Source organism: Phodopus roborovskii, unplaced genomic scaffold, assembly GCF_943737965.1.
Source record: "Phodopus roborovskii unplaced genomic scaffold, PHOROB, whole genome shotgun sequence".
NCBI lineage: Eukaryota > Metazoa > Chordata > Mammalia > Rodentia > Cricetidae > Phodopus > Phodopus roborovskii.
This window is the reverse complement of record NW_026126541.1, coordinates 17,438,827-17,465,562: the sequence shown is the minus strand read 5'-3', so window position 1 is coordinate 17,465,562 and position 26,736 is coordinate 17,438,827. Positions and strand designations below refer to the sequence as shown.

The window sequence follows — 26,736 nt, the reverse complement described above, 5'->3', positions numbered from 1 at the left end:
AGTCCTATCAGTGTCCCAGAACCCAGGCTGTCAGCTGCTGAGCAAACTCACGAGGAACACTGCTTTCCCTGCATCTGGCCCTCTTCCCACTAGGACAGCCAGATCTCTTCCGGAGCAATAAACCTCACATGTCGCTGAGCCTCTGCTCACTGTCACTGGCGCCCGGTGACATAATGACTTCACCAGGTGAGCTTCCTGTGCACTCGAGGTTCTTAAAGATCTGCGCCTGGGAGGAAGTTTCCCTCTGCTTGGGGACTCAGGCAGCTGTAAATCAGGTAAGGGGAAGGCCCTGACTTGTTTATCCCGGTAAGAGTTTTATGTGCTGAACTCAGCAAGGGACCTGTTTGCCTGATTCATGGCCAGTCTGCAGAGCCATCACTTTGAGCAGGGCCAACCCACCCTTCTCAGTGGAGTGGCATGAGCTAGGGCCTTGGAGGAGCCGGGACACTCCACAGTAGTGAAGCCTGATCTTCTCTCTCCATCCATCTGGACCAAAAACTGTATCTTTCAGAGATGTGAGACATCCGGTGGGGAATCTCCAAACAGTGGGAAGTCCTTCCTCACAAAGTTAAATCAGCCTCCCTCTTCCAGTTCCTTCTCTGCTAGCAGGAGTGGCCAGCAGCTGTGCCTGGGAGCCAGGCTTTGATTAGGGAGCCCCCCCTCCAGGAGAAGAAATGCCAAAGAGCAGCTGCCTGGCCTTGGGCTGGTGTCATTTAGCAATCAAGGTCAAGGTTGGATTGATTGTTCCATAATAAATTATGCTTCGTCCTCGCCTGGGAATATTAGACAGCTATTAAAAATGTTCCCCAAAGAACTCTCATAAGACTGAATAGTTTTTGATAGGAAGTAAATTTCAAAAAAGACAGTTGTAAATCACACTAAGAACATTATAACATATCCTGATTGTGTGGGAGACGAATTAGAAATACTGTAAAAGAGGTAATGGTTATTGTCTTTGAAGAAGTGGTTAGATGTGGAAGCCCCAAGAATCTTCTATCTGACCTACAGAGGGGACAGCTTGGGATGGTGGCCTTTAACCCAACATGGAGAGGCTGCCAACACAGTTGTGTTGTAGTAGAGCTGTCCTGTGGATATTTTTTTTTTCCTGAATGATAGTGGCAGACTAGCTTACTGCAGAACAACACCTGTTTATGTGAAATGTTTAGGACAGACATGGCAGATTTAGAATCTGGCAAGCAGAAGGTGGAGAGCTCTTGTATCAGGAGGGGGGCACCCATGCAGCTTCTGATGAACCCACTGCTATCTCCTAACTAGAGGTTTCAATGGCTTGAGATGCAAAGTTTTGTTCAGGTCCATCATGTGGGTGACCTTGTGGGTCACTGGGGCTGGGAATTTGTTCTTATAGTGACAGGAATATGACGGTAGTTGACTGGGCCTTGGCAGGCCAGCCCTCCAATCAGTTGGCAGTGGGAACCCAATTGACAAGAAGGGGACAGTTGGACCAAGTTCTCCCACTTGTTAAAGGGACAGTGTCCAGCTGGCATGCCAAGTTTTTCCCACCTGCAGACACATAGGAAGACAGTACAAACAGTCTCTGTACAAAACATTGTTTTATCCAGGCAGCCCATAAGGCCTGGGACACAGGTGAAGCTGTGCTAACCTGTAACTCAGGCCCTGGTTCAGCTCAATGGTGCCTTGTTGATGCAGTTGTCCCCAGTGGTATCCTTCCAAGCAGGGCATCAGGGGCAGGTGGCCTGATAGGCGGCTCCCAAGTACAGGGAAAGCTTTTCTCCCAGGGCCAGAGTCGGTCCAGCATCACATGCTCTTGAGGTCCCTGAAGACTGCGTGGGCTGCATTCCGTCCAGATGCTCCCATGACGCCTCCTCCTGGAACCAAAACGACGTTCAGAAGTCCACCAGAAAGGGACAGGGTGGGACTCGGCGAGCAGCCACAGCTGGAACAATAACCACACTGTCTGGGCTCCCTGCAGCTTCCACGCACAGCTGGGGAAGGGCAGGCAGTGGCCACACTGGTCTCAGTCTGCCAGACTGCAGGGAGGCACTTAGAGCACACAGCATGTAGAGCTGAAGTGTTAATGGGGGAGGGGCACAGGGGGCATAGCTCTTTATGGGAGATTTCATCCACCGCTCAGAAAGGCGTCACCAGGAGATGACAGCTGCGGCGAAGTCAGGTAGCCTTGGAGCTGGTACAGCAAAGAATTTCTAAGTAGAGAAACATGACTGATCCCTTCTGGTCTCAAATATGAGTAAGAAATTAAGGAATGTGAGTCTCCCACAACCCCTGGAGGAGTTTTCTCCACCCTCCACCAGTCTGTGTCCCTCTCTACACCTAGCTGGAAGGAGGTGTGTAGCAAAAGCTGAGGGTTTGGCAGCCTGGCAAGGGATACTGCTGTGTGCTCGCCCTCATAGAGGATGGCTTCCCACATCCTCCTCTGTCTGCAAGCTTATGACCTCCCTCACCCCACAAGCCCTTGCGATGCACACAGCAAGTACGTCACTCACCAGGGTGGGCCCCACTTCCGCAGAGGTACAGGCCCTGGATAGGGCATCTGTAGCCGGAGTATTGGGGCACTGGACGGGCGAAGTAGAGCTGGTCCAGGGACATGGCACCGTGGAATATGTTCTGTGGAGGCAGGGCCACAGTTGTTAACATAGGAGTGCTATGGGCTTTGCCATCCTAGGGGCTCTTCATCTCTCTATTCTTTAAGCCAGTTTCTCCTGCTTCTGAATATTTCCCTGGGTTCTTAATTGAGTATGAGAGAGGAGGGCAATATTCCCTGGGCTACAGGTGAGGGGGACAGGGGGCATGTCCCAGACTGTGAGTGAAAGTCCCACAGTGCTTTATTGGGGAGAGGAGTAGGGACCTCTATAGAGTGCAGAGAAATTGAGTGGGAAAGAAAGGGGGGACTCTGAGAGTTTCCTGTGCATCATGAACCTCCTGAGACTGTTGGGAAGATTGGCTTGCTCAGCTGGCACAGGCTCCTACTGGGGCATGGGTCTTTGGGTAGCCACCATCTCTGTCAGCAGGAGATGTGACACAGTGGGACCAGCTTCTGCTCCCTGGCTTGGGCCAGACCAGCCCAGAAAGGCAGTGGGTATCCTAAACAAGAAGACCGGAATCTTCTAGAAGTCACCATGGCCTTCTCTTGCTGCCCCTCATCTGGCCCCCATGTGAACCACTTCACCCCCAAGCCTGCCCCCCTCAAGTCACCCTGCCTTTATGATCACACTGCCATCCTGCCCTCAGCCTCTGGTTCAACCTCCATGTCATGCCCTCCCTCCAGAGCATACTGTCACCAACGCTTCTCACCCACCCCTGCCTCACACTGACCATCCACAGTCTGTGATGTCCCTCCCACTCTCTGGCTGTTTGCTTTCTGTCTGGACCAGTGCTGTCAAAACAACAAAAACATGTCCAAAGCCATGCATGTAATTTTAGATTTACTAGGAGCCACAGTTAAGAAAAGCCAAACTGGCGACATCTATGTCAAGTGTGTATTCTGACCATCTTGGAACATAATCGACATAATAGTACTAATATGATAGTGTCACTTGTGTCCATGCTGGGTTTTCTACTGTTGTGTATCACCCACCACTCAGCTCACTCTGGCTTTGTCAGGCTCAGTAGCTGCTGTGGCTAGTGTCCATGGGGTTGGAGCTGCCTCCTCATGGAACTCCAGACTCCTCATGGAACTCCAGACTCCTCATGGCTCCCTGCCCCCTCATGGGCTCCCTGCCCCCTCATGGGGCTGATTCCTCACAGGGCTTTTTGGCTCATCACAGGCTCCCAGGTTCCTAGCCAGGCTTCTAGCTTCTGGCCTCCTATCTCCTATATCTGGTAAAGTAAAGCTCACTACAAGAGCCTGTTTCTGTAGGGATGGAGCTCTCTCCAGAAGATGCTCATGGGGAAGCCGGGCAGAAGTGCTACAGGCCTGGTGACTTCCTCCAATGGCATCTGTGTATCTGTGTCTTCTCCTCTCCTCACTCAGCCCTACCACTTCCTGATGAAGGCTGGGTAAAGCCCAAAGGGGCCAGCCAGGGAGACAGGTAGGAAGATGGTTGGGAGTAGGCCCCAGACTCCACTCACCCCTCCAGGAAGCCCGAAGATTCTCTCTAGATCAGGAGGGGTTAGGATGTCTCTGGCCAGCACAGAACTCTTGAAGCCGGGGGCGTAAGCCTCGATGCAGTCAAACACTGTGGAAACGGAAGAACCGACAATAAGGTTGTACGACTCATAAGTTTTCTAAAACCTATTAAATTATATGAGTTAGGGGTTTACTTCATCCTATGCAAATTACATAGCAGTAAGCACAAAACAAACAGAATGAAAAATGGTTCACGAGCAAAATGCTTTACCAAAAATGCCTGTAGCCAGCCCAGCCTCACACTCTCATTTCTTAACCCTGACCTACCCACAAGACTCTGTCACCTCCTGAATATGTGAAGTATTTTTCTTTTCGTTCCCTTGCCCAAGCTGTTCCTTTTGCTTGGAACATTCTTTGCACTCGGTCTAACTCCCGTTCATCAAACATTCAAAACCCAGTTCAGTGTTTCGTCCCTTGAGTGCTTTCCTCATCTCTGGTTCGTGGCTTCTTTCTTTCGGTCCATAAAGCACAATGCACTATGGTGGTCTGCACCCTATTAAGTCTCCCTGACTGGACTCTGAGCAACTGGAGGGTAAAAGTGGAGTCTTCTGAAATATATATATATATATATATATATATATATATATATTGGTGTGTGTGTGTGTGTGTGTGTGTGTATGTATACATGTGTGGTACATGTGTGTGTGTGGTCCAGTGTGTATGTGGAGGTCAGACAGCTAACTTTTGGGAGTTGGTTTTCTCCTTCCACTGAATGTTGTATTACCAAGCTCAGGTTATCAGGGTTGTTCATGTGCCTTTACCTGCTGAGCCATCTCTCTAGTCTGGGACCTTATCCTTTTGGCTTTCTTAACCTATTGCCTGATCTCAGCCAACATTCACCATGTTGATATAAGGTTGCCTTGGGTATGTCTCTTCCCTTGGGAAGAGTTTAGCTTGAATGAGACTGTGTGTGTGTGTGTGTGTGCGTGTGTGTGTGTGTGTGTGTGTGTGTGTGTGTATAATGGATCCCACAGTCAGCTGTCACTCTGCAAAGCAACCTGTATTGCATTCTTTACCTTTGTCTGCATAGTTGTTTTTGTCCTGCTCATCCCAGATCTTGCCTCCTGCCAGAGTGTAGGGTGTATACTGAGTGAAGAGGGAGACAACATGGCAGCCGGGAGGAGCCAGGGTGGGGTCCAGTGATGAAGGGATGCAGAGTTCAATCATAGGTCTGTGATGTGGGAGGAGTAGAGAGGGTCAGGACTCTGAGGTGACACAAAACAAAATGAAAGTCCTCAGAGACCACCAACCAGGGCTGGTTATCACTGTGAGACCACGGTGGTTGCCACAGTCCACCTCTGCGGTGCTCCTCCAGACCCACAGCCACAGATTCCAGAGCTCCGATCCTTTCTCACCTAGCTCAGAGGTGTGCTCTAGTCTCATCTTCCTTCCCCAGAGACCTGTGTTCTAACCTGGCTCCTCAACTCAAATAACACCAGGCTCCAGGCAGTGAGAGCCATGAGGGAGTCAGAGGCCCAAGTCAGCAGGCGCTTAGGTGGCCTGGGTCCAACCAAGCTTGTCCCTCCCCACCTGGCCCAGGAACCTGACCTGGAACAGGACAAAGCAGAGCATCTAGACCTATTGAACCACCACAGCATGGTGCCCCACGCACAGCCCAGCCATCTTTCCCAGCTGAAGTACAAGTCCCTCAGATCTCTAGCTATATCTGACTTTCTATGCCTGGGTACTCTGTGCATTCTCCAACCACAAGCTGAAAATACTATAAAAAGTGAAAACTATGCCTCGCTGACCATGCCGACTTCCCCCTTGGCATCATTCCATAAACAATATTGCCTGACAGCCGTTTACCCAGCACCCACACAGGTATTTTACGTCATCCAGAGATGACTGATGATCTGAAGGGGGATGTGAGAAGGTTAGGTGCAGGCTCTGCCATTTTACAGAAGGGACCTGAGTGCCACGGACTTGGGGATGCTGTAAACATTCCCCCAGAACCATTCCCAGATCGCATGAGTATCTTCAAGGCCATATGAAGTGTCCTTTCTCAGGCTGGCATCCCCCAGCTGCGCTTCTCACCTTAGACATCTACCAACTTCTCCCGTCACTGCCTAACATTCCCCCAAACCTCCCAGAACCCTCTCCCTTTCTCATAGTTTTCCAGTTGCTCCTCTCCCATACCACGCCCAGTCCAACAGCAAACCTCACCTGCTTTACCCTTAAAACATGCCCAGGACTCAGACACTTCTCACCATTCTGCTCCATCCACCCAGGTCCCAGTCACTGACCTGTTGCCCTCACATTCTGATTCCAGTAACCGACTGCAACAGGAGTCCTCTCTTTGGTCCACTTTGGGTAGGGTAGTCTTTCTAAGGAAACGTCAGGCTTTCTTTACGTAAAAGCCAGGGCAGTGGACAATGCCTGGCCAGCCCTGTGGCTGCACACCCTCCACTCTGGCCTTGTCATTATGTTCCCAATACAGCAGCGTGTCGCTGCCCTGGGGCTTTTACACCTGCCCTTCTCTCTGGGGGTTCTTCCTCAGATATTCCCACAACCTGTCTCGCTTCCTTCAACGTACTGCTCAAGTGTCACAGCTTCAGAGGGGCCTTCTTTGAAAAAGCAGACCTCCCCTGGCCTGCCTTCTTTTGCTCCTTAGTGCCCGTTAACAGTGCACAATGTCGGCTGTTTTCTAGGCAGCAGAGGCCAGCGCAGAGGAAGAGATCTTGTGGGTCTTTCTTTCTGCTCTGTGTCTGAGCAACCTAGCAGCTCTTTCATCTTATGCCATGAGTTCTTATTAATTAATTAATTTATTTATTTATTTATTTATTACGTAAACAGTGCTCTACCTGCCTGTGTCCCTGCGGGCCAGAAGATGGCTTCAGATCTCATTATAGATGATTATGAGCCACCATGTGGGCACTGGGAATTGAACTCAGGACCTTTGGAAGAGGAGTCAATACTCTTAACTGCTGAGCCATCTCTCCAGCCCCCACCCCCATGCTGTGAGTTCTCATACACTAGGCCTATTATAAACTTCTGCCTGCTTTACACCCCAGGTTCCACAAGCTGTGCCTGGTGTGGAGCCTGGCACTGAGCAGGACCCCAGCACATGCCTACTGAACAACATAGAGGATGGACAGTGTAGGCCTCACAGAGCCCTGCCTGCTGTTTGCTCTAAGGGACCGAGACACAGCTGGGAGGGGGTGCTTTTAGGAGCTTGGGTGAAGGGGCCCCTCAGACATGCACTAGGGGCTAAGTGAGCGTGGCTTCTGCTGAGTCACCATATTCCCCTTCTCTCGCCCAGTTTGAGTGCTCCTCCCCTTGGGACTGTCCTCCACTAACCCGGGACACTCCTAGCACGGCCCAGTCTTCATTTCCACTGCTCTGATGTCTACATTTCTTTTCTGAGATACATTTTGTGTTCTTGGAACATGGACACTGAAGGTTTAGTGCCAGGTAGAAGAGGCCAGGCCCCTGCCTCAAAACACATAGGGGACACAAAGGCCAGGTCTCACCTACCTTTGGGAAGGCAGGCCACCCTTGGCATCTTCAAAGGCCTGGTGGAGGACCAGGGTATCTTCACAGTTCAGGTGGATGGAACACTGATGATGTGGCTGTGGCTGGTCCCTGGAAACATTGGGGGCTGCCCGGAAGTTTGGAAGCCTGTCCACAGCCACTGAGGAGCCAAGGGCCAGGTCAGGTCCCCAGCCTTGCAGGGACCTCCCTCTGTAGTCATGACCTGCTTGTCCATGCAATGGGTCCAAAGTCTATAAGTATGACAAGCTGGTGACAAGCTGGTGTCAGGAGGGACAGGCAGTGTGGCTGGGTTTCCCTGACTTGGAGATTCTCACATAGATTCTCACAAAGGCAGATGCAATCAGGCATCTCTTACCATTGATCTTGGTAACAGGAGACTGTGTGTCCAGCTGGGAGATTCTCTTCACAAAGGCCTCTGGAAGCCACTCCTGGAAGGAGAAAGCTCTGTGAAAGGCCTGGAGAAGCTGCCCAGACCAGTCCTTCAACCTCTGCCTGAGGAGAACATCTTCTTCCTTCAGAACTCAGCCCCCAAACTACCTCTTCTTAGAGAACTTCCTGGAGTCCCCGACTCTAGGCAAAGCATGTCTTCTGCACTTGGCCCACTGTCCTGACTGGGGTAGCTGTTGGGACAGGAATAGGTATTTCTATACATCTTAATCCTTCCAGCCATAGCTTTTGCTACTTTAATACTGCCTTAACATTGTGCACCGAGAGTTGTTGAATTTTGTGCGTGGAAATATTCAGACACAGTAATGCTATGCCCCCAAGAGCAGGCCTACGTATGGATGAGACTACCTTCTCAGACACACATTATCTTATCTTCAGGGACAGGGAAGGTGTGGTCAATCCCAATGTTCCCAAGCCTTTCCTGGATGCACGCCCCTTTCCATATTTCTCCACAGTATCCCCTGCCTCCACACTACTCACACATCACCCTAGACTGGCTGGGAGATTTAGCCAATGTCAGCAAATAAGATGGATCCAGAGTAAGCAATCTGGAGCTGACATGGCTGAGCTTGCCTGCTGCCGCCCTCTGCCAGGCTAGAGAACATGCTGGTGCTCCTGTGCCAGAGGCCGTAGAGGCTGGACCAACCACAGCCAGCCAGTTCCCATTCACAGAACTGAGTCCAGTCAAGACCAGCAGAGACACGGCCACTGCAGGTGACAGGCAAGCCCCAGCAGCAACTCAGTCAAGATCAACCGATTTCTCCCTGTCTATAGCTGGGGCCATATCTGCCCAGAAACTACGACTGTGCTAAAAAAAAAAAAAAAACCTCCCAAACCTCCATTCCCAGTATTAATATTGCAATAGATCAATGACAGGTGGTAGAATCAGGGACCGTGAGAGGGGAAAAACCAAATCTAGGCAGTAGACAAGTCATAAGAATTAAAAGGCAGACCTGGGCTCTGGCAATAGCTTGGCCTATTGTAGGCCAAGGTGTGCTCTGGGTCCTTTCATCCACCAGGCTTCCTTACTATCCGCAAGCTGCCGCCTTTCTCAGAGAAGGTCTAGTTCTTGGATCTCTCACCCTGGTGTAATCTGGGTTCCCTGCCCCATGGTCCAAGCCCTGTATGCAGATATTTTACCTCTGCTTTGAACCACCTCACCTGTGGTGTCAGCTCCAAGAAGGTGACCTGTGGCGAGGCACAGGACAGGACGACTCGGCTCCTCACCTCCTGGCCATCTTGCAGTATGATTCCTTCAACGTGGCCTTCACCATTCACCTGCACCTTAGCCACAGTCTGAAGCCCCAGCAGGAGACCCCGAAGCCCCCAGAAGGAAGGCCAGGTTGAGAATAGAGGGTGTGGCTTGTAGACACCCAAGCTTCCTCAGCCCCAACTATGCCCCAAACCAGAGGCTTCTGTGGGACCTTAATGCAACCTATCTACCAGATGGCTAGGCCTAGATAACAACTACTCAGCTGCCAGCAGCCTCAGAAGTGTAGAGCACAGATTCTGGGCTTCCCTTGTTCATCAGTACTTTGAGGATATCTCTAAATCGGAGGTAGACTATTCTACCCTGAATCCAGGCCAACAGCCCACGTTGGGGAGCGGGGCCCACACCTTTTCTGTGAAGATACTTGCTCCATGGGCAGTAGCTGAGCTTGCAATGGCATCAGAGAGGGCACCCATGCCACCCTGGACGTAGCTCCAGGCGCCCTGCATCCCCTCCAGGCTCCCCATCACGTGATGAAGCAGCACATACCTGAGGACAGACGGCAGAGCAGCAGGGGCTGAGGCCGAGCCCATCTCAGTTTCAGATGCAGATAACACTCTGTCCTGGACCTTCAACTCCTCCTTCCCAGTCCAGCCCTTTCCCCGAGCCTCTCAGGAGCTCAGAGCCCTGCCACCTCATGCCACACTCTCTCCCTGTGCATATATGTGACACAGGACTCCAGCCTCCCTGTGCCACAATCCTTCCAGGCACCCGCCTGTATCTATCTCTTGTAGGCATCTCTTCATGCGTGCATTTCTGGCCTGTGTGTTAAACCCAGCTCCTTTGTCATTCTCTGAGCTTTTCAGGGTCTCCACACAAATGAAGGGCACTTCCGGGTCCCGACAGAAAGCCTGGTGTCATCTTGACCATGTGTCCACTCAGCAGAATGCTCAGATGCCACTGCTAGCTGCCTCTCCCCCCCCACCCCCCAGGCAGACCAGGGCCACCTGCGTTCCCCAGCTCTTGCTTCCCTGGAGGCCACCCCTTGTGGAGCTTGGATCCTGTCAGCCTTCAGATGACCCTGACAGCCTTCCTTTCAAAGCTTTTGCTGCACACTATTGTCTGGGGGAGGGGGGAAGGCCAGTCTCGTTAGGTGGTGTCCATGGCTCCTGCCTGGTGTCAGCCTGGTCCTGCCATGCTGCCTCACACTGGTCACCCCTGCTACGCTGAGTCCCTTTGGTTGCTGGAGTGGCGTTTCTGTGCCACTGCAGATTCTGTACGTGCTGTGCCACCGGCCTGGAATCTCTTCCTTCCTCACCTGTTTTCAAGCAAACCCCTTCTCTTCCCCTTGTTTCAGACCAAACATTTCCTGCTTCAGGTCTTTTTTACAGCAGGGTGGTTTTCCCTGCTCACTCACTATTAGAACACACTCCACGCTTCGTGGTCTCTTCTTGCTCTGGGTCTCTCTCCTGGGAGGATTTCCGGTCCCTTGACTACTGTGTCTCCAGCCCCCACGCACAGGCCAGTGCTCATCCACAATTGTTGTTAAGCAATGGATTTCTAAAAGGCACGTTGTGCAAGCTGGCCAGTAGCTCAGCTTCCCTAAGACCCGAGAGAAAAGGATGGGAGGCCCCAGATGTACATTGGCTGATTAGTTAAGAGCTTGGCAGAGTGACTCAAACACTGCTGATGCTTCTTCTCCCAGCCCTGGGGAATTCAGGACTGGCTTGGCCTCTGTTGAAAAGCCACTTCCTGGGGGGTGTTTCCATCCTGGAGAGATAAGCCACACTGACAACTCTAGCTGCATCTTAGGCATTCAAGGCACAACCTACAGCCCTCACTGTGTCTGACTGCCCCTCTAGACAGATCTGCTCACAGAGCCGGACAGCTTCTCAGAGACATGGGCTTTACGGAATTCAGGAGGGTGAGGAGGAGCAGGGTGGGGACAGAGAGCATGAAGAGGCTTTTCCTGGAGACGAGTGGGAAAGATCAGCTAAGAAGGAATCCTGGGAGTCAGACAGCACATGCCTCTTATTAGCCATGTGACCTTGGGCAGAACACTTCTTTGAACTCCAGTTTTCAGATGTGACCCTGAGAGTTCAGTCAACACGCATGATATGGCGAGCTTCACAACTGGTGCATTAGCTGGGCTCAGAAAACGGTGGTCTGTGAGCTTCCTCTCATTGGAGAGTATCTTCCCCTCCATCAGTTCCTCCCCGCCAGTGGGCTTGGTCCCTACTCACCCACTCCCTGGAGTGTGGGGACTTGTCATGGCTCCGATCACAGCATCTGTTGCCAGAGTAGCCTTTAGAGGCTCAGACTCAAACCAGTGGTCTAGTACCTGGAGAGCAAAGCCACAGAAAGGCTCGAGGGCCTGGGTGGCAGGAGAGGTCCCTAAGCCATCTGGCCACACTCACCTTGGAGATGGGGCCTGTGAGGACCTGGTAGTACTGGGGGAGCTGGGCTCCCAGGGTGCGTCCTGAAAGAGAAGCAGAAACAGCCAGTGAGACAGGCCTTGAGGAGACTCTGCTCCCATCTCCAGGGAAGAAAGAACAGGAAGAGACAGAGGCTGGTGGAGACAACGTGACATTCAAGGGCTTTTCACCCCTTTGAGCCCCTTTTAACCATCTTCAGTTCTGAGCCTGTTTCTCCATAATATTGAAGACATATTTTACGTGTTACTATAAGGATTATATGAAACAGGAAAGACCTGTAATTCTGTGGGCACCAGTTACATTTTAGTAGCAGGACAGGGTTCTGGCCCTCTGCATACCTTAGCAGTTGGCAAAAGTAGTTGCTTAATAAATATTTATCGTAATGAATGGTTATTGCATGAAGCTCCTAGCACTGGAGCTTCTGAAAAGGAATGTCTCCTTTTGGTGTTGATGACCAAGTCCACTCATTTCCTCCATTTCCAGACTCTTTCTGCTTTATAAATTCTGCGATGACCACCCACTATAGCTGCCTGGCCTACTGTGTACCTTGACTCAGGACTTAGCTATATGACTTGCCAGCCAACGGAATATTTATAAATGCATCACAAATGGAGATTCGCAGTTGGCCTAGGCAGCAGGACTTGTCCCATTGAAGTAAGAAGCACACGCCCAGTGTAGCACGCTGCTTCCCCACAGGACAGACACGGAGAGCAGAGTGGGTACCACTGGTTGCCTCCAGCCACAGACATGTGCATGAGACAAGACCAGATCAACTGAGCCTGCTAGGATCAACCAAACTACAAAGAGCCATGGGACTTTTAGATGCCAAAGGAGTTTTGTGGGTTTTCTTTTTCTTGTGACCATGGCTAACTGATTCAGTATTTTTCTAGGATATGGGAATTTGTCTGTGTACCCAAAGAGTGGTAGAAAATAACAACACACTTCTTGATCAAGCTTCTATTACAGATCCATGGCAGACCTCCCTAATTGATCACAGACCTTTCAGTATTTTTGGTCTAAATTTAGTATTCTTTCTCATTCAGAGGCAACTCTTCAAATTCTCTTGGTTCTTACATAGTGTTCTAGCTGTGGCTGTGGCAATGAGCTCTGTGCTCTGATGTGAATCACACACTAGAATTCCTACAGCATCAAGCGAAGGCCTCTGAGATATGGGCCTCTCCTTTCTTCTCTGGGCTTCTCGGGCACCGTATTACTTCATCTACAGATGCATGGCCCAGAGGCCTCTGTCTCACTAGGGAACCCCTTGGGAGACAAGGCCCCTTCCTTCTCTTGGAAATAGCACAGGACCTACATACCTCCTATAAAGTACATTCCACAGAGAGTCTCAGCAGGACCAGTGTCTTATCACCCATCATCCATGGCCAGTGCCAACATGCACCGTAGTGCTGGTGTTTCCTCTAAGTGTTTTGAATAAAACATCCTCCCCCCAATCCGGTCCAGGTCCAGTCTTACATATTTGAACACTTGTTCCCAGCTGTTGGCACTATTTGGAACCTTTAGGAGGTGGAACCTTGCTGGAGGAAGTGCGTCACTGGGGGTGGGGCTTAGGAGTTTACAGCCCCTCCCTCCTTTCAGTTTTTACTCTGGCTTTCCGCATGAGGGTGGAATGTGTTCCATGAGCTTCCTGCTCCAGCCACCTCCAGCCACGCTGACTTTGCCATTATGGACTCTAACCCTCTGAAACCGTGAGCTAAAATAAACACTTCCTTCCCTAAGTCACTTGGTCATGGTATTTTATCACAGTGACACAAAGTAACTAATTCACTCTGGAGTGTCTTCCTTCATTCCCCTCTTTGGGTGCCTTGGGGTCACCCTTCTAAGTAAACACAACCCTTTGTCTTGGGCCTTATTTTTAGGGTAGGGTAGGCTGAAATTTTGGGGGGAGTGCCTGGCAGTCTCTGTGGTCCATGGTCTATTAGCTGCCTATCTGGTCAAGACTCAGTCAGCCAAGCTCTGCCCTACAGAAAAAAGCCCAAGATCAGGCCACAGAATCCCATCAATCCCAGGTCACCCTGGAAAGCTCCACCCCCAAGAAAGCCTGCCTCCCCCTAGTTGTTTGCTGATTCTTGCCCAAGCAGAGGCAGCCACCTTCTTGTGTCTCTCCAAGTAAATCTCTTGTTTGCTGTGAGGTGTGAGTTTGCGGTATTCCTTCCTTGGCTCCTGACTGCCAGGATACCTTTCTCCCCAAAGGTGTAACACACTGGTGGTTGTCTTGGAGCTTTAAGCTAGGTCTCCATCCCGAAAGTGGGCTTGTTGCCATGGAGGTCACTTTCCATACCCTGATTCCTGTACTTCAGACTTACCTGCCTTCAGCAGGGGCCTCAGTGTGGACAGTGCCCTGAGTCTCTGTAATAGGGAGCCATGCTGGAAGGCTGCTAAGTCCAGTGGGGCAGCATCCAGCAGGGGGTCGATGGCTAACACCAAGCGTCTCATGAACTCCTCGTACCTGGGAAAGGCCTGCAACAGAGCTTCAGCTTAGCCCTCCATGGTCCAGAACCCCACAGGACACCATCCCCATGCCTGTCTTCTGCATCACACTTCCATATGGCCGTCATGCCCCCTAGCGCAGCCCTGGCATCTCCTCGGGCTATAAGCCTAGGTGTGGCTCAGCTCAGTTCTCCCTCCCACATGTATGTGTCACAAGTGAAGGGCAGAGAAGCCTGTGCATGAGAACAGCCACCAGGGCCAAAGGTCAGCATGGGTCAAAACCAGCTACACAAAAGTGTCAAGTGTCTGAGGGTACAGGTATAAACCCTGTGATAAAAAACCATTTAGAAGCTCCATGTTTTTTTGCTTGTGGCTGGTGGAAGGCAGATGTCTCTCCAGCATACTGACCATTTCTTTCATCTCTCAGTCTGACATGCTGCCTCATCCCACACAGCCACAGAACCCTGTATCCTCTCACTCAGCAGCCCCCCCCCAGCCCTAGACTCTGCCCCCCCCCGTGGGCTGGTGATGGGAACAGGGATGGATGGAAGTTGCCACTGTTAGAAGTTCTTAGTGATTCTTAGTCCAGGGCTTTGAATTTGGGCTCAGCTAGACATAGGGATAAGCCCAGGAAGTTGCCGTATTACATAAAGTTCTATGGTAAATAACTTCTTAAAATCATATTTAAATAATTAATTATCTTTCCCCTAGACCAGGCTTGCCAAATGACAACTTTCAAGCCCAAACCATGAACTGAGGTCTTTGGGTTCCTTGGGAAATGCCCCAGGCCTCCCATGGTGTGGCCACTAGCAGGTAGGCACACTGGCACTGAGTCCTGGCTTTGCACTGATGTCCACAGGTATGTCCAACAGCGGCAGGATTTAGGTGAGGGTCGAGATGGGTCCTCAGCCCATTGCATCGGATGTTCCTGATGACAGCAGGGCAGTTCCGTTGTCAGCCAGGTGCTACGATCTCCACCAGAAACATCCCTCACAGGCTCAGGTATGGGGATGAGATGCTGCTGCTCAGAGATGACACAGGACTGTTTGGCAGGATGTAGGGCTTACAGGCAAGCTCTGAGAGATACAGGCTGGCTCTGCTTCCACTGAGCTCTCCTGACAGCCAACAAGAAACAATAGCACCTCGCGCTCCTGCCGCCACAGCTGTGTGTGAGCTGTTCCAGTCACGATGCCTTCCCGACAGCACAGTAGCTTTCCAACATCACGAACTGTCCCCTCTCCGACAACAAGCCACACAAACCCTTCTTCCTTTAAGCTGCTTCTAGTCTGTATTCTGTTACAGTCTGAGGAATAGCAGCTAACACAGCCAGGCTTAGGATACTCTGGGTAACGGGGAAAGTGCTTTTGCTTGTGGCTGTCTGGATTTTGCCCAATGCTAGATTAGCACACCAGAAAGCAAGTGCATGGACTGCATGAACGCAGGTTTCCTTCATAAACATGCCTCCACTGAGCTGGCACCCAGGCTGTTGTAAGAGCGGCCATTTTAGAACATTTCCTCAACTGCAGAACCCTCCATACCAGGCCCATTGCATCACCCGCTGACTCATCTGGACAAAGCCAGCAAACGTGTTCCTGCACCAGATCTGCAGGAAGCAGCTTGCACTCTCCATCTGGTGTGTGTTCTGGGAGGCAGATTTGCACACCACCACAGACATTTCCTTGCTTTGGCTGTCATGGATTGATGTCAAACTGAAAGAATATTTTCTGGTCCTAAGTTCTTCTTGTGGGCTTTAGGATGGGTAACATGTGGAGTTCTGAGTAAAAAGCAGGGGATAATGCATTCCAGGGATTCCTTTCTCGCTTTCAGCATGCAGAGACCACCTGCTCATCAGCTTCAGATGAGCATACACAGGCTCCAGGAGCTCCAGTCTCCACTGGTCTCCACCACCCTTCTCAGAATGCCTAAGGTCAAAGGTTAGAATGGACCAAGTTGTCCATGGCCTGCTCAGCCCCCGCCGCCTTGACATCCATTTTCCCCTCAAGAGCCTGCTACGGGCTGCCGACCTTCCATACCTGAGCATCCTTCTGTGAGAACTGAGAGATCTGCTTCTGGTTTTCAGCCATGTCTGTGCCCAGCAGAAGGGACCTGGGTGCCTTGCTCAGTGTGCCCTCCTCTAGCATGGGGGTGAAGGAGTAGGGATTTCTGGGGTGAAGCCTCAGCCCATGCTTCTGCAGAACACAAAAAGCGCGGGCATTTTAGGGATCCATGTTTCTCCCCTTGGCCTTTCTCCGATCCCATTTGTGTGACCAGTTAGGTGTGCTTGTGATTGGTCCCAAGGTGTACAGACCTGGTTCCTATCTTTTTAATAGACGTTACAGGGAACTCTCTTGACTAAATGTCCACGGATAGACCAATAAGGCCATGGCACAGCACTCCACCTGCACCCCACACCTAACACATCACAACACTCCACCCACACACCCACACTCACTACACTCACTGCCGGTGCCCACAAGATGGCTGAGAGTTCAAAGTGTCCTCAGTAAGTCATAAGACCCAAAGGTCAGAGGTGTGGCTACAGTAGGGTGTTCTATCTTGGCCTTTGGTGTCTTGGCTAAATAACAACAGACCTGGTCTGAGGTGTGGTTACTCCTGACCCTCAAGGCCAGGCAATGAGAAGTCGAATCTAAGCTGAGGTTATTGAATCCTTGGAGAAAAGAGGAAGAAAAGTCTATTTGTTCCATATAATATGACACCATGTTCCCCTTTTTGGTTAAGGCATATAAGAGCATTGACTGATTTGCCCTCCTGCGTTTATTCTGTCTTTGTCTTTTCCTTTACCGTCTTCAGCTAACTTTCTTTAGTCCACACTCTCCCTCTCAGGTATGAACCTGGGCTGCGGCTGGCTCTGACTGCAGCCCTGCAAAGACAGCTTCCGACAACTTACTTCATCAGAGAGGGCACTGAGGTTCATAGTCACTACTACACTACAACTCTAGAGATGCTATTCCTCTTCATACACATAGCAGTGGAGGTTCCGAGGCATTAAATGATTTGTCCCACATCACTTTAGAAGGCAGATCTGTATTCTGAAACCACATATCCATGACTCCCAGACCCTGGAATCCTCATCTATAACTGCCTCCCCTCCCTTCAGAAGTAAACAAGTAAACTTTAAAAGTAAACAGTAAAGAAATGGTTGTGTGAAAATCCGTATGTACAAGGCAGATACATCAGTCACATCATTTTTTAAAAATGTACAGGGCAGTCTTACTTTCTACAAGGTCACTTTAAGTAGGGGTTCCCCTGATGCATTTAAATCAGGATTTGATTTACAGATGTTTCACCAGCACAGAGCTCCTAAGAACACACCCACTTCTCCAAAGGAGTCATGCGGTTACAGACCACCGGCTGACATCAGTTGGGCTGACTATGGCTGAGCCAGGGCAACAACAGATTGCTAACATCAGTTCGGCCGACTGTGGCTGAGACTGTGCTAACATCACCTGGGCTGACCTGTGGCTGCTTTCTGGAAACTTCTTTGTCCTGTCCCATGGCCTGTTCCCTCTCTTTGTCTCTGCTCAGATATTACCAGCAAGCCTCAACCCAGGCCCCAACCATACTGGCAGGCTCTCTGTCCCCTTAACCAAAATCCTTGTCATCACATGTTAACTACATATACATTTGTCTCTACCTCTCTGAGTAAAACAGAAGTACTTTGAGGTGGGGACATTGTTTGGTCACTGTTGTATCCCTCATACGGGCGTGGCACATTCACTAAGTGTTCTAGTGACTGGATGTTGCTGACAAGATAGAGCTTCAGTAGATAAAAGCAAGAAAGTAAAAGAAGACCCTACCTGCATCTCAGGAGATGCTCAAACTAGAGACTTCCTAGTGGACACCATCACCCAGGCATCGGGATTCTACAGTGCAGAATCCAAATGTGGGTAGGGACTGGGCTGGGGCAACTTCGAGCTTTATTCTTAAGCATTAAAGTTGATAAATCATTATTACAGGTTGGAACAACTTCTACCTTGGGTCCTTTCTTTAAAGGTTAATTTTGTGTATACAGGTATTTTGTGTGTGTGTGTGTGAGAGAGAGAGAGAGAGAGAGAGAGAGAGACCTTGTGTGCCAGAGAGAGAGAGAGAGAGACCTTGTGTGCCAGAGAGAGAGAGAGAGAGAGAGAGAGAGAGAGAGAGAGAGAGAGAGAGAGAGACAGACCTTGTGTGCCAGGTGCCCGTGGAGGTCAGAAGAGGGCATTAGATATTCTGAAATTGGAGTTACAGATGGTGGTGAGCGGCCATGTGGGTGCTGGGAATTGAAGCCAGGACCTCTATGAGAACAGAAAGTGATCTTAAGTACTGTGATAGCTCTCCAGCCCCTGCCTTGTTCCTCTTAACGTGATGAACTCTAACTGTGGAGGGCATCCTCAGCTCCTCTCTGCCCCTCACCACTGACATCTCTTATATTGCTAAATCTTGTCGGCTCCATCTGCAGGAGTTGTCTACTGCTCTCCAGCCCCATGCCCTCATCACAGACTGCCATCTTGTGGTCCACTGAGCAGCTGCCACCAGTACCTGTAAGTCTCCATGCCATCCCCACCATGGCCAAGACTAATCTTCTATACATTTGTAAATCCCACTCTGCTTCCCAATTGAACTTGCCTTCTGCCTCCTCACTGTTCCAGGATGAAATGTCCTCCTGGTGTGAACTTCCCCACCCCCTTCCCTGAATCCCTTCTGGACTGCTCTGGCCCCAGGGTCCTATTCTGCCTACTTGCACATTCTCTGACCAGAGCTCTCTCTGATTAGAAGTCCATGTGACCAGTGACTTCTTGCCATTTGAGCATCAGCTCAGGTGTCATCCCTTCTAGAAGGAGTTCCTGGTCACCACGAAAGGGCCGGACTTTACTTCCTCCTGTCACAGTGCCTTCCATTTTCCTTTCTGTCACTTACTTCTACTAAAGTTCTCTTGCTGTGTCCCTGCCTCCCCACCGTACCTCCCTCCCTCCAGGCTTGTTCTGGGCCCGGTACAAAGCAGGCGCTCTGGGAACACTGAACAAACCAGTCGATAAGCAGCCCAGGGGAAGCTGAGTTATTTCAAGTGTAACTAATTGAACACGGATGATTTTTTTTAAACTGATTCTAGGGCTTCTAAGTGGTACCTCTGTCATTCTGACTATTCAATTATGAGAAGGAAGAAGGGAGAGGAAGAGGAAGCTAAACTATCCCTGGTATGTCCGTTCAGAGAACACAATTAGCTTTAAGTGTCAAAACCAAAAGCAGCCCCTTCCTCTGCTTACCCCGAGTCTCAGCATGACAGCCACTCCAGGTGGAGAGGGACAGGGAAGGGCCAGCTGTCTCAAAGGCTGCTCCTGGGTCCCACCGCCAAAAGAAGCAGGCTTCTGAGCAAGAACCTTGGCATTCTGGTTTGAGAGCCTCACCAACGGCAGATTTCCCCAATAAACCAGGAGTGTAAGGACCATGGTTGGGAGAGACTAGAAGATTCTCCAGGGATGGGAGGGAAGACTGAGGCTGCCTCTGCCCCCTAAAGCTGCCACAATACAAATTCCCTTTAGTTACAGTATGGTATGGATTGAAGACCCTGGACCTAACCCCCGGGCTTTGGCTAAGTTCTACCCATTTCTGATACTGTGTCTCTGTCTCTTCTCTAATCCTTCTCCCTCAGTGCTAACTTCTCCATTTGGACTCCCTTATCACCTAGTTCTCCAGCTCTTGTACCTGGCTCTATTAGAGCAAAGAGCTTTATAAGCAGTGGCTGTGTATTGTCTTCATTTCCACTTGAGCAGGAGTCGTTACACTGCAGGAGGCTCCAAGGCAGGAGAGCACTACCTGGGCCTCAGGAGTGAGATGGCCCAGTTCATGAGTTCATGAGCCTGCTAGAAGGAGGAGGGGGCAGAGGCAGGCATGCCAGTGGACAAAGGTTAGGAGACTGGGAGAGAACAAGGGGCAGGGGAAGAGCTTCCAGGATCTCTTCCAAATGGCCCAGAAGCCAGAAGAGGTCCCAGTCCACAGACAAACGGTACAGTGGTGGTCAGTAACTCCCTCTATAAAAGTCTGGACCAGGTGAGGCAGGGGACGCTCTTTTGTTGCAAGATCGCCATACTCATTAAAGAGAAAGTCCCGTTTTACAACTAAATAAGGCCAAGCCAGAGGCAAGGACAACACAACACAATGAAATTGGAATAACTACCCCATTAAGACTGTACTATCACACCCCTAAGTGGTATTCCCAAAGGTCTCAGACCTTCACTGCAAGCCTATTGCCTGGATCTGGGGGGCGGGCGGGGGGGGTCACTTCAGGGAAAGGTTAGAAGATTAAACAGGGAGTGCAACGGAAAATCTCCAAGCTGCCTATAACTTGTTTAGACACTCTAGCCAGCACTGGCGCCCCCAAGAGGAGGTCCTCAGCTGTCTGCCACTAAAGACTTAAAAGATGAGCCAAGGCTAGGGCTTTGACCTGGCCACAGAGCTAAAAGGTAAACTGATGACAGTAAGTACAAGTAGTTATGTCTGGCTCAACATCAACAAAATTAAAGGGAAAAACAATGGTAATAAATGCTATTCTTCCCTGGTCATACAAGTCAAAGGTAAACTGAGGGTGAACTTATCATTCCTCCCTGTTTTAGGTACACTCCAAGTTCTAGGCCACCCAGAGCAACTCTTAGTAGACTGTAAGTCTAACCCAAATGGCTCTAAGGTTAAATATTCCCTTTTGCCTAGGCCTTAAAAAGTGGAGCATCCAAGGCCCATGCCATCCTGAGAAGAGGGCAATCTTTTACATCTTCAATAAGGGAATAAATAAGGATAAATAAGGTTGTGGGTATCCAATCCTTTCTCTGGTGTGCCTACATGGTGTCTCACTGGCATAACTTTTTGCTTTGCACATTATTTAAAAAGTGTCTACACCTCCTCTTCCAGCTCTCCTGTTATCTTGACATCTACATTGAGGGCATCTCTCTCTAACTACAATAAATTGTCTCTGAGTTCCTTTCTGTCTGTTTTGAAATTCTTTTATCATTGAGACCAAGAACACGCAAAGGGGACGCTGCTTACTGTGACACTGTTCCCTGCTCATGCTGTCGAGAATGGCGGTAGATATGCCGAAGTTTAACAAGGGCATATTAGGCAGCTTTGCAAACTCAGGTGCCCAAAGCTACATGCAGGGGCTTTATGAAGACTAGGTAAGATGCCAGGAGGCAAAGGTAGCCAGGACAGAGATGGAAGCTCCCTCCCTGCCCCCAACCCCCAACTCCCCCCCCCCAGCCAGGTGCTACCATACAGTTCGAAGTTCTGATGTTAACAGACCTTGTTTTACAAGAGGCCTGTTTCTCAGTTGAGATTTCCAAGCCTTTAAAATAGAGGGCAGCTGAAATAAAATCAAGCTATGGCATGTTGTGATGTGTGGGATAGCTAGTCTGGAAGAGAGGGAAGATCTCAAGGAGAGAGCTGATGGGGGTATGGGTATGATGCCTCCCTCCCAGGTCAGGAAGATGGAATCACCCCAACCCTTGACCGATGACCAGGCCAAGAGGGGCAGCTGTACCTTCAGCTCCAGGTCTGTGAAAATCTGCGGCCTCAGGAGGCTGAGGAGATAGGATGCCCGGGAGAACCTGAATCCTAGAACCAAGTAAGGAGATCCAGTCACCCGTGATCACCCCTGCACCTCCCCCCACTTCTCAGGGCTCACCTGGAATGATCTCCTCAGTGACAGCTGCACCCCCAATCACATGGCGCCTCTCGAAGACCGCAGTGTTCACCCCCAGTCTCTGGAGGTATGCTGCCTGGGAGGACAGACGGCCCATTCTCAATCCCTTGGGGTTGACCAAGAAGCCTCACTGCTGGGCCTACACCATGCCCTTGGTCTTGATGTCTAGATGTCCTCTTAAATCTGCGGTGTCTACATCTGCCTCTTCACTTTCTAGCTGAAGACAACTGTCCTTCCTTTAGGGTAGGCCTGGCGCCTGGGGATGCATGTTACGTCCTGTCGACCCAGCCCTGGACGTCCCTCTCCTTCCTCCAGGCTGAGCAAGCTCCATCAAGGGCAGTAACATAGTGAGGCTGGGAACTCCACGCCAGAACCTTCAGGTTTCTCATTCTCGTTTCTACTGATCCATGTGCCTCCCCCCCCCCACCCCGCTCCCTCACAGGCAAAGACAGAGCTAATGATTAGGGCTTCAGCTTCACAGGGCTGGTGAGGGTTACTCTCTAACGAGTATTAAAACATGCTTTATTGTCTATGCCCTGACACCTGTGGCACATGCAATAAAGGGATGCTGTGGTTATGGGGGGGGGGGCAATGACTGATGCAGGGTTTCTATGAACTTTTCTCTAGTACTCAGTGGGAAATTAATAAATATATAGTGAGCTGAGCTAGTCTAGGCCTATATCCCTGCAGTGTGTGTGTGTGTGTGTGTGTGTGTGTGTGTGTGTGTGTGTATGTGTGTGTGTATATGTGTGTGCGCGCGCGCGTGCGTGCATGTGCTTGGGTCATCTTTGCACCACTGATATCAGCATGGTAATACGGATAGATGGTGAAGTTGATAAGTCACGTTTTGCAAAGTTTGCTTGGTAACCCTGTGTGGGTGTATGTAACCATACTAGGAACAGCTGCTGTGATGCTTGCTACTTTACAGATGGGAAACTGAGGCTCAGTGAGGGTAACAGCTGGGCTCGGGCTCCCAGGGTTGTCACATAGAGGTGACGTGGGGGAGGGGGTGGGGGAGGAGGGATCGGCCTCCTGATAAATCTTATTAAGAACAAAAAGGAGTAGATCCTGGCATTGAGAAGCTGGCCTGGCATACAGAGGGCAGCCATGTTGTTCTCCTTCCTAGAGTGAAATCAGTGAACCAGGCTGCCCCGAAACCATGAAAATGAGACCAAGCTCCGAGCAAGCCCACTGCATGGGGGTTGTGAGCACAAAGGGAGGTCTCAGTGCTATCTACAAAATATCGGCCACACCTCTTGGCTATAGATAAGCTTTGAGATTCCCAGATTGTTGTCACTCGCTGACAGTATCTATTTGAGACTGAACTCTTTTTTTTCAGATCCTATTTCAGTTCTTTCCAACACTCTCTTCCTTGGGGAGCAGAGACTGTCTCCAACTTGGTGTGAGAGACCCTTCCCCCAGGCTCCAACATGCTCCTCTATTCCAGTGACATTCCTAAGCCTTCCACATAAGCCTTCCACGGGCCATAGGGACCCAAGCCTTGGGGAAAGGACAAGGAAAGAAGCCCACGATGTCCCCTCTAACTGGCCCTGGATTGACACTAGGTCCTTCTCTCCAGTGGCCTTTGTCCTGCTTGCTTTTTAAATCCTCCCCATCACTGCTGAGAGCCACTGCTCAGGGGCCAGTGAAGTGGACCAAATGGATACTCACAGCCACCAGCCCATTGTGTCCTGCAATTAGACAAGAGAGAAAGTGTTACTGAATGCAAGCTCTTTAGATGCTGAGCCCCCATTCCTGTCCCCAAGCCAAAGATATCTTCTCCCCTGCCCCACATTTGGATGCCAGGCATCATCTTATGGGGGGAGTCAGGAAACCCACCCCTGGTTCTGACGACATTGGCTTGGAAGAATCTCTGTTCCTTGTTTCAAGGTCACGGGAAGTTCCACAGTTTCTGAACTTCTGTCCCTACGGGGAGCTGGTGACCGTGTATGGAACCATCATGGTTTACAGGGGAGGTGGCCACTTGTTGGTAGTGTGGGCAGGGCTATTCAGACAGCTGAATGCCATTCAGGGGACAGTTGTTGTCACATAGAGCTTGTTTGACCCACGTGTGGCTCATACCAGGCACAGTTGTGCCCCTAAGGAAGGGCTTTGTCCACACGGGAATATCTCTGTCAGTCCCCAGTACTCCAAGGAAATATTAATAGTCCAAAATGAAAAACAAAAACAAAGATCTAAGTGACTAACGCATATATAGCTTCAAGGTGGGCACCAGGAACAAGGTAGGCTCCATTCCAGGTTGGGGACCTGACTTTTTCCCACATTCCTGGTAATTCCCATGCACTCGGCAACAAAGCTACACTGAGGGCCCAGGCCTCAGGCTGCTCCCTCCTGTGGGACAGCTCAGCTGTTGGTAGAGAGTCATTCACAGGCAGAGAGGCCCAGAGGGTATCAGCCAGCTTTGGGGGCTCCCGCCATTCTTATAGATGCCGCTCTTAGCCTTTCTGATGTCAGTAGGTGGTTGTGATCTCCCAGCCCCTACCTGGACCCACTGTGGATGCAAATAAAACTCAATTCTTCATCTGACAAATGTCCACAAGATGGGGAACAGCAATGACCCCTGAGATGAATTTCTCCATAGCTGAGCTGTTTTTGTTTCAAATTTCCCACATGGAGACGGCCTGAATTTTAGAGGTCACTGAACCAACTTCTCATCCATTAGTGGAGTCCTCTGAAACTGGATTTTTCAAGCCCCTTTGCTCACGATTCACAAGCAGAAATGTACCTTGTACCATGACCTGGCACACGGCTGACTAACTAATGTTTTCATGGAACCAATGCCCTAGCATTAACCCATCCTGTGATAAGACTAATGTGGTTTTATTTTAAGAATGTTAGAAATGTTTCATAAGAAAGTTTAAAATAATGCTTGTTGGGCCTGCCATTGGTTTGAGCCTGCAGGTGGAGAAGCCATTCTCTGAACATGCATGTAAGTTCCAGGCAGGCAGCTCCTCACCCCACCTCTCCGCATCAGAGAGGCCTTTAACAACCAGTGGCTGCCTTCATATGCAAGGCAGGGAGTAATATGTGTGTAACATGCGTTCTTCATGTGAATATGAAACCTTGCCGTGTTGAGGGAGGAGGATCAGTAGTGTCCAAGAAGAACTCAGCCTGTTGCAGGGCCATAACAAAGATGGCAGCAATCTGGGTTTTTAATAGTGGTACTTATCAATCTCGGAAAACTACTAAAGTCTCCCTGGCCAACTGGTCCCAACTCAGCCATGGATGGATAAACTGCATTCAAATGACAAAGATCTAAAAGTTAGAATCCTACCTCAGCTCCTGGCTGGCTGACTCTCTGGTGGCTTCTAGTGACCTGTCCCCCTACTGCTACTAATCCCCCAGCCTCAAGGGATGCCCACTCAACAGTTGATGGCCCTTGAATGCAGCTTGCTGATCTTGGGCCCTCTGCAACCCTTTTCAAGGTTCACTCCCTATATGGTGCTCTGGGTCAACGTGTTCTCAATCAAAAGACATGGTATTTAAATCAAGAGCAGTGAATATTTGATTTCTAAAATTGTGAGACACCTTTATTTTAGTGTCCATCATAAACACCCACATGTGTCTACATTGGAGAGGATGGCTCCCAGCACACACACACAAAGAAGCCTAACCAGGCCAGCATTTAAAGCTGTGCTGTTGTGCTCATGGAGGTGTGAACCAGCTATCATCTATATAGAGCCCAGCTGTAAATAAATGCCTCCAGGCCCCAAGAGTGTGAACCGAAGCCCCTGGGGTGGAAGGCAGCCTGGCACTAAGCTGTGCCTAGCACCCTTTAGTGCTCTGAGCCCGAGTCAGCAAACTGTTGCAGAACCACCACGGCGACAGGTGTCAATGTCTGAGGGAAGGCGCCAGGGGAAGGCATCATTTGTGGGTGCACAACAGGGTGTCGGGGACACCCCCCAAAAACATCCCTCTTCTCTTTATGAATCAACTCTTTCCTCTTTGGAAGGGTGACCTCAGTGGTGAGACGGGGACCAGAACTCAGGGCTCGGAGTGGCAGGATTTCTCTTACCTTCAGTCTAGGTGCTTTCTTCCTAACCCTTATGTACCATATGCTTTCCGAGGGAACTCACAGATTTGCAGAGGAGGGAACTCACCCATTGCACCGGAAACAGAGGGAAGCTCCTGAGTTTACTTAGTCCTCCTTGTCATTCTAGACAGAAAGATTTAGACCCAGAAGGCAAGAACCGTTCTAGACCACACAGCAGGCCCAGGGTGGAACCAGAACCAAGGGCCGGTGACTCCCAGATCACGGGAACTCCATCATAGACCCTGCACACTGGGACCCCTGGCCAGGCAGTGCCCACAGCTGAGACTACAGGTGGCTCCCTGGAGGACCCCACAAAGGTCTATGGGTAGGTTGCTGTCTTCCCTCTCTGAGCTCCGGATCTGCCCTCGTTAGCTTTACCTGCTCCTATCACCACAGCATCGTACTCGGGTTTCAGGCGCCGCTTGGCTCCAGGCTGAGCTCGTTTCCAAGCGGGGCAGGGAGAAGAGTGCAAAGCTCTGCTGAGACCTCGGCGGCTGGCAGCCATTTCTGCCCCCAGCAGTTTGCTTGCAGTCAGCTTTCCAGCGGCCCAGGACGGGGAGGGACTAGGAGTTACAGCCCAGTGTCTGCCTTGGCCTTGGGCCACATTTCCCAGGGCTTGGGTTTCTGCTGCTCTGAGTTTGCGCATGCCAGACTTGGGAAAGGGGCGGGTAGCTTAAGTATCATCAGAGTCTGTGCAACCTCCAGTACTCAAGGGTGCAAGGAACAAAGTGAGTACAGTTGAAAAGGGCTCAGAGGGAGGGGTGGAGCCAAAGCAGAGGCCCCGCCTTCCCTGAGCTTCCTTTCAAAAGCCTAGGTGCTGCGGGGCAGAGA

At 50.5% G+C, this 26,736-nt stretch overlaps 1 protein-coding gene across 3 annotated transcripts; it reads right to left on the bottom strand.

Annotated features, from left to right (window-relative positions):
* Nucleotides 1-1,580: 1,580 nt before the first annotated feature.
* On the bottom strand, nucleotides 1,581-26,521 carry Pyroxd2 (pyridine nucleotide-disulphide oxidoreductase domain 2). 3 transcript variants are annotated; one of them, XM_051199866.1, is made up of 16 exons: nucleotides 26,284-26,518; nucleotides 23,523-23,542; nucleotides 21,834-21,927; nucleotides 21,690-21,763; nucleotides 16,195-16,350; nucleotides 14,038-14,191; nucleotides 11,696-11,757; nucleotides 11,522-11,619; nucleotides 9,686-9,827; nucleotides 9,230-9,364; nucleotides 7,977-8,049; nucleotides 7,604-7,760; nucleotides 5,143-5,297; nucleotides 4,069-4,175; nucleotides 2,484-2,604; nucleotides 1,581-1,847 (listed from the first exon to the last, which is right to left on the bottom strand). In XM_051199866.1, exons 1-16 carry the CDS (start codon nucleotides 26,408-26,410, stop codon nucleotides 1,777-1,779), a joined length of 1,746 nt encoding a protein of 581 aa, XP_051055823.1. In that variant the 5' UTR covers nucleotides 26,411-26,518; the 3' UTR covers nucleotides 1,581-1,776. The 3 variants fall into 3 exon arrangements, with proteins under 3 accessions (XP_051055823.1, XP_051055824.1, XP_051055826.1); XM_051199867.1 differs by having other exon boundaries at nucleotides 9,296-9,364; XM_051199869.1 differs by lacking the exons at nucleotides 5,143-5,297; nucleotides 7,604-7,760 and having other exon boundaries at nucleotides 26,284-26,521.
* Between the last annotated feature and the right edge of the window lie 215 nt (nucleotides 26,522-26,736).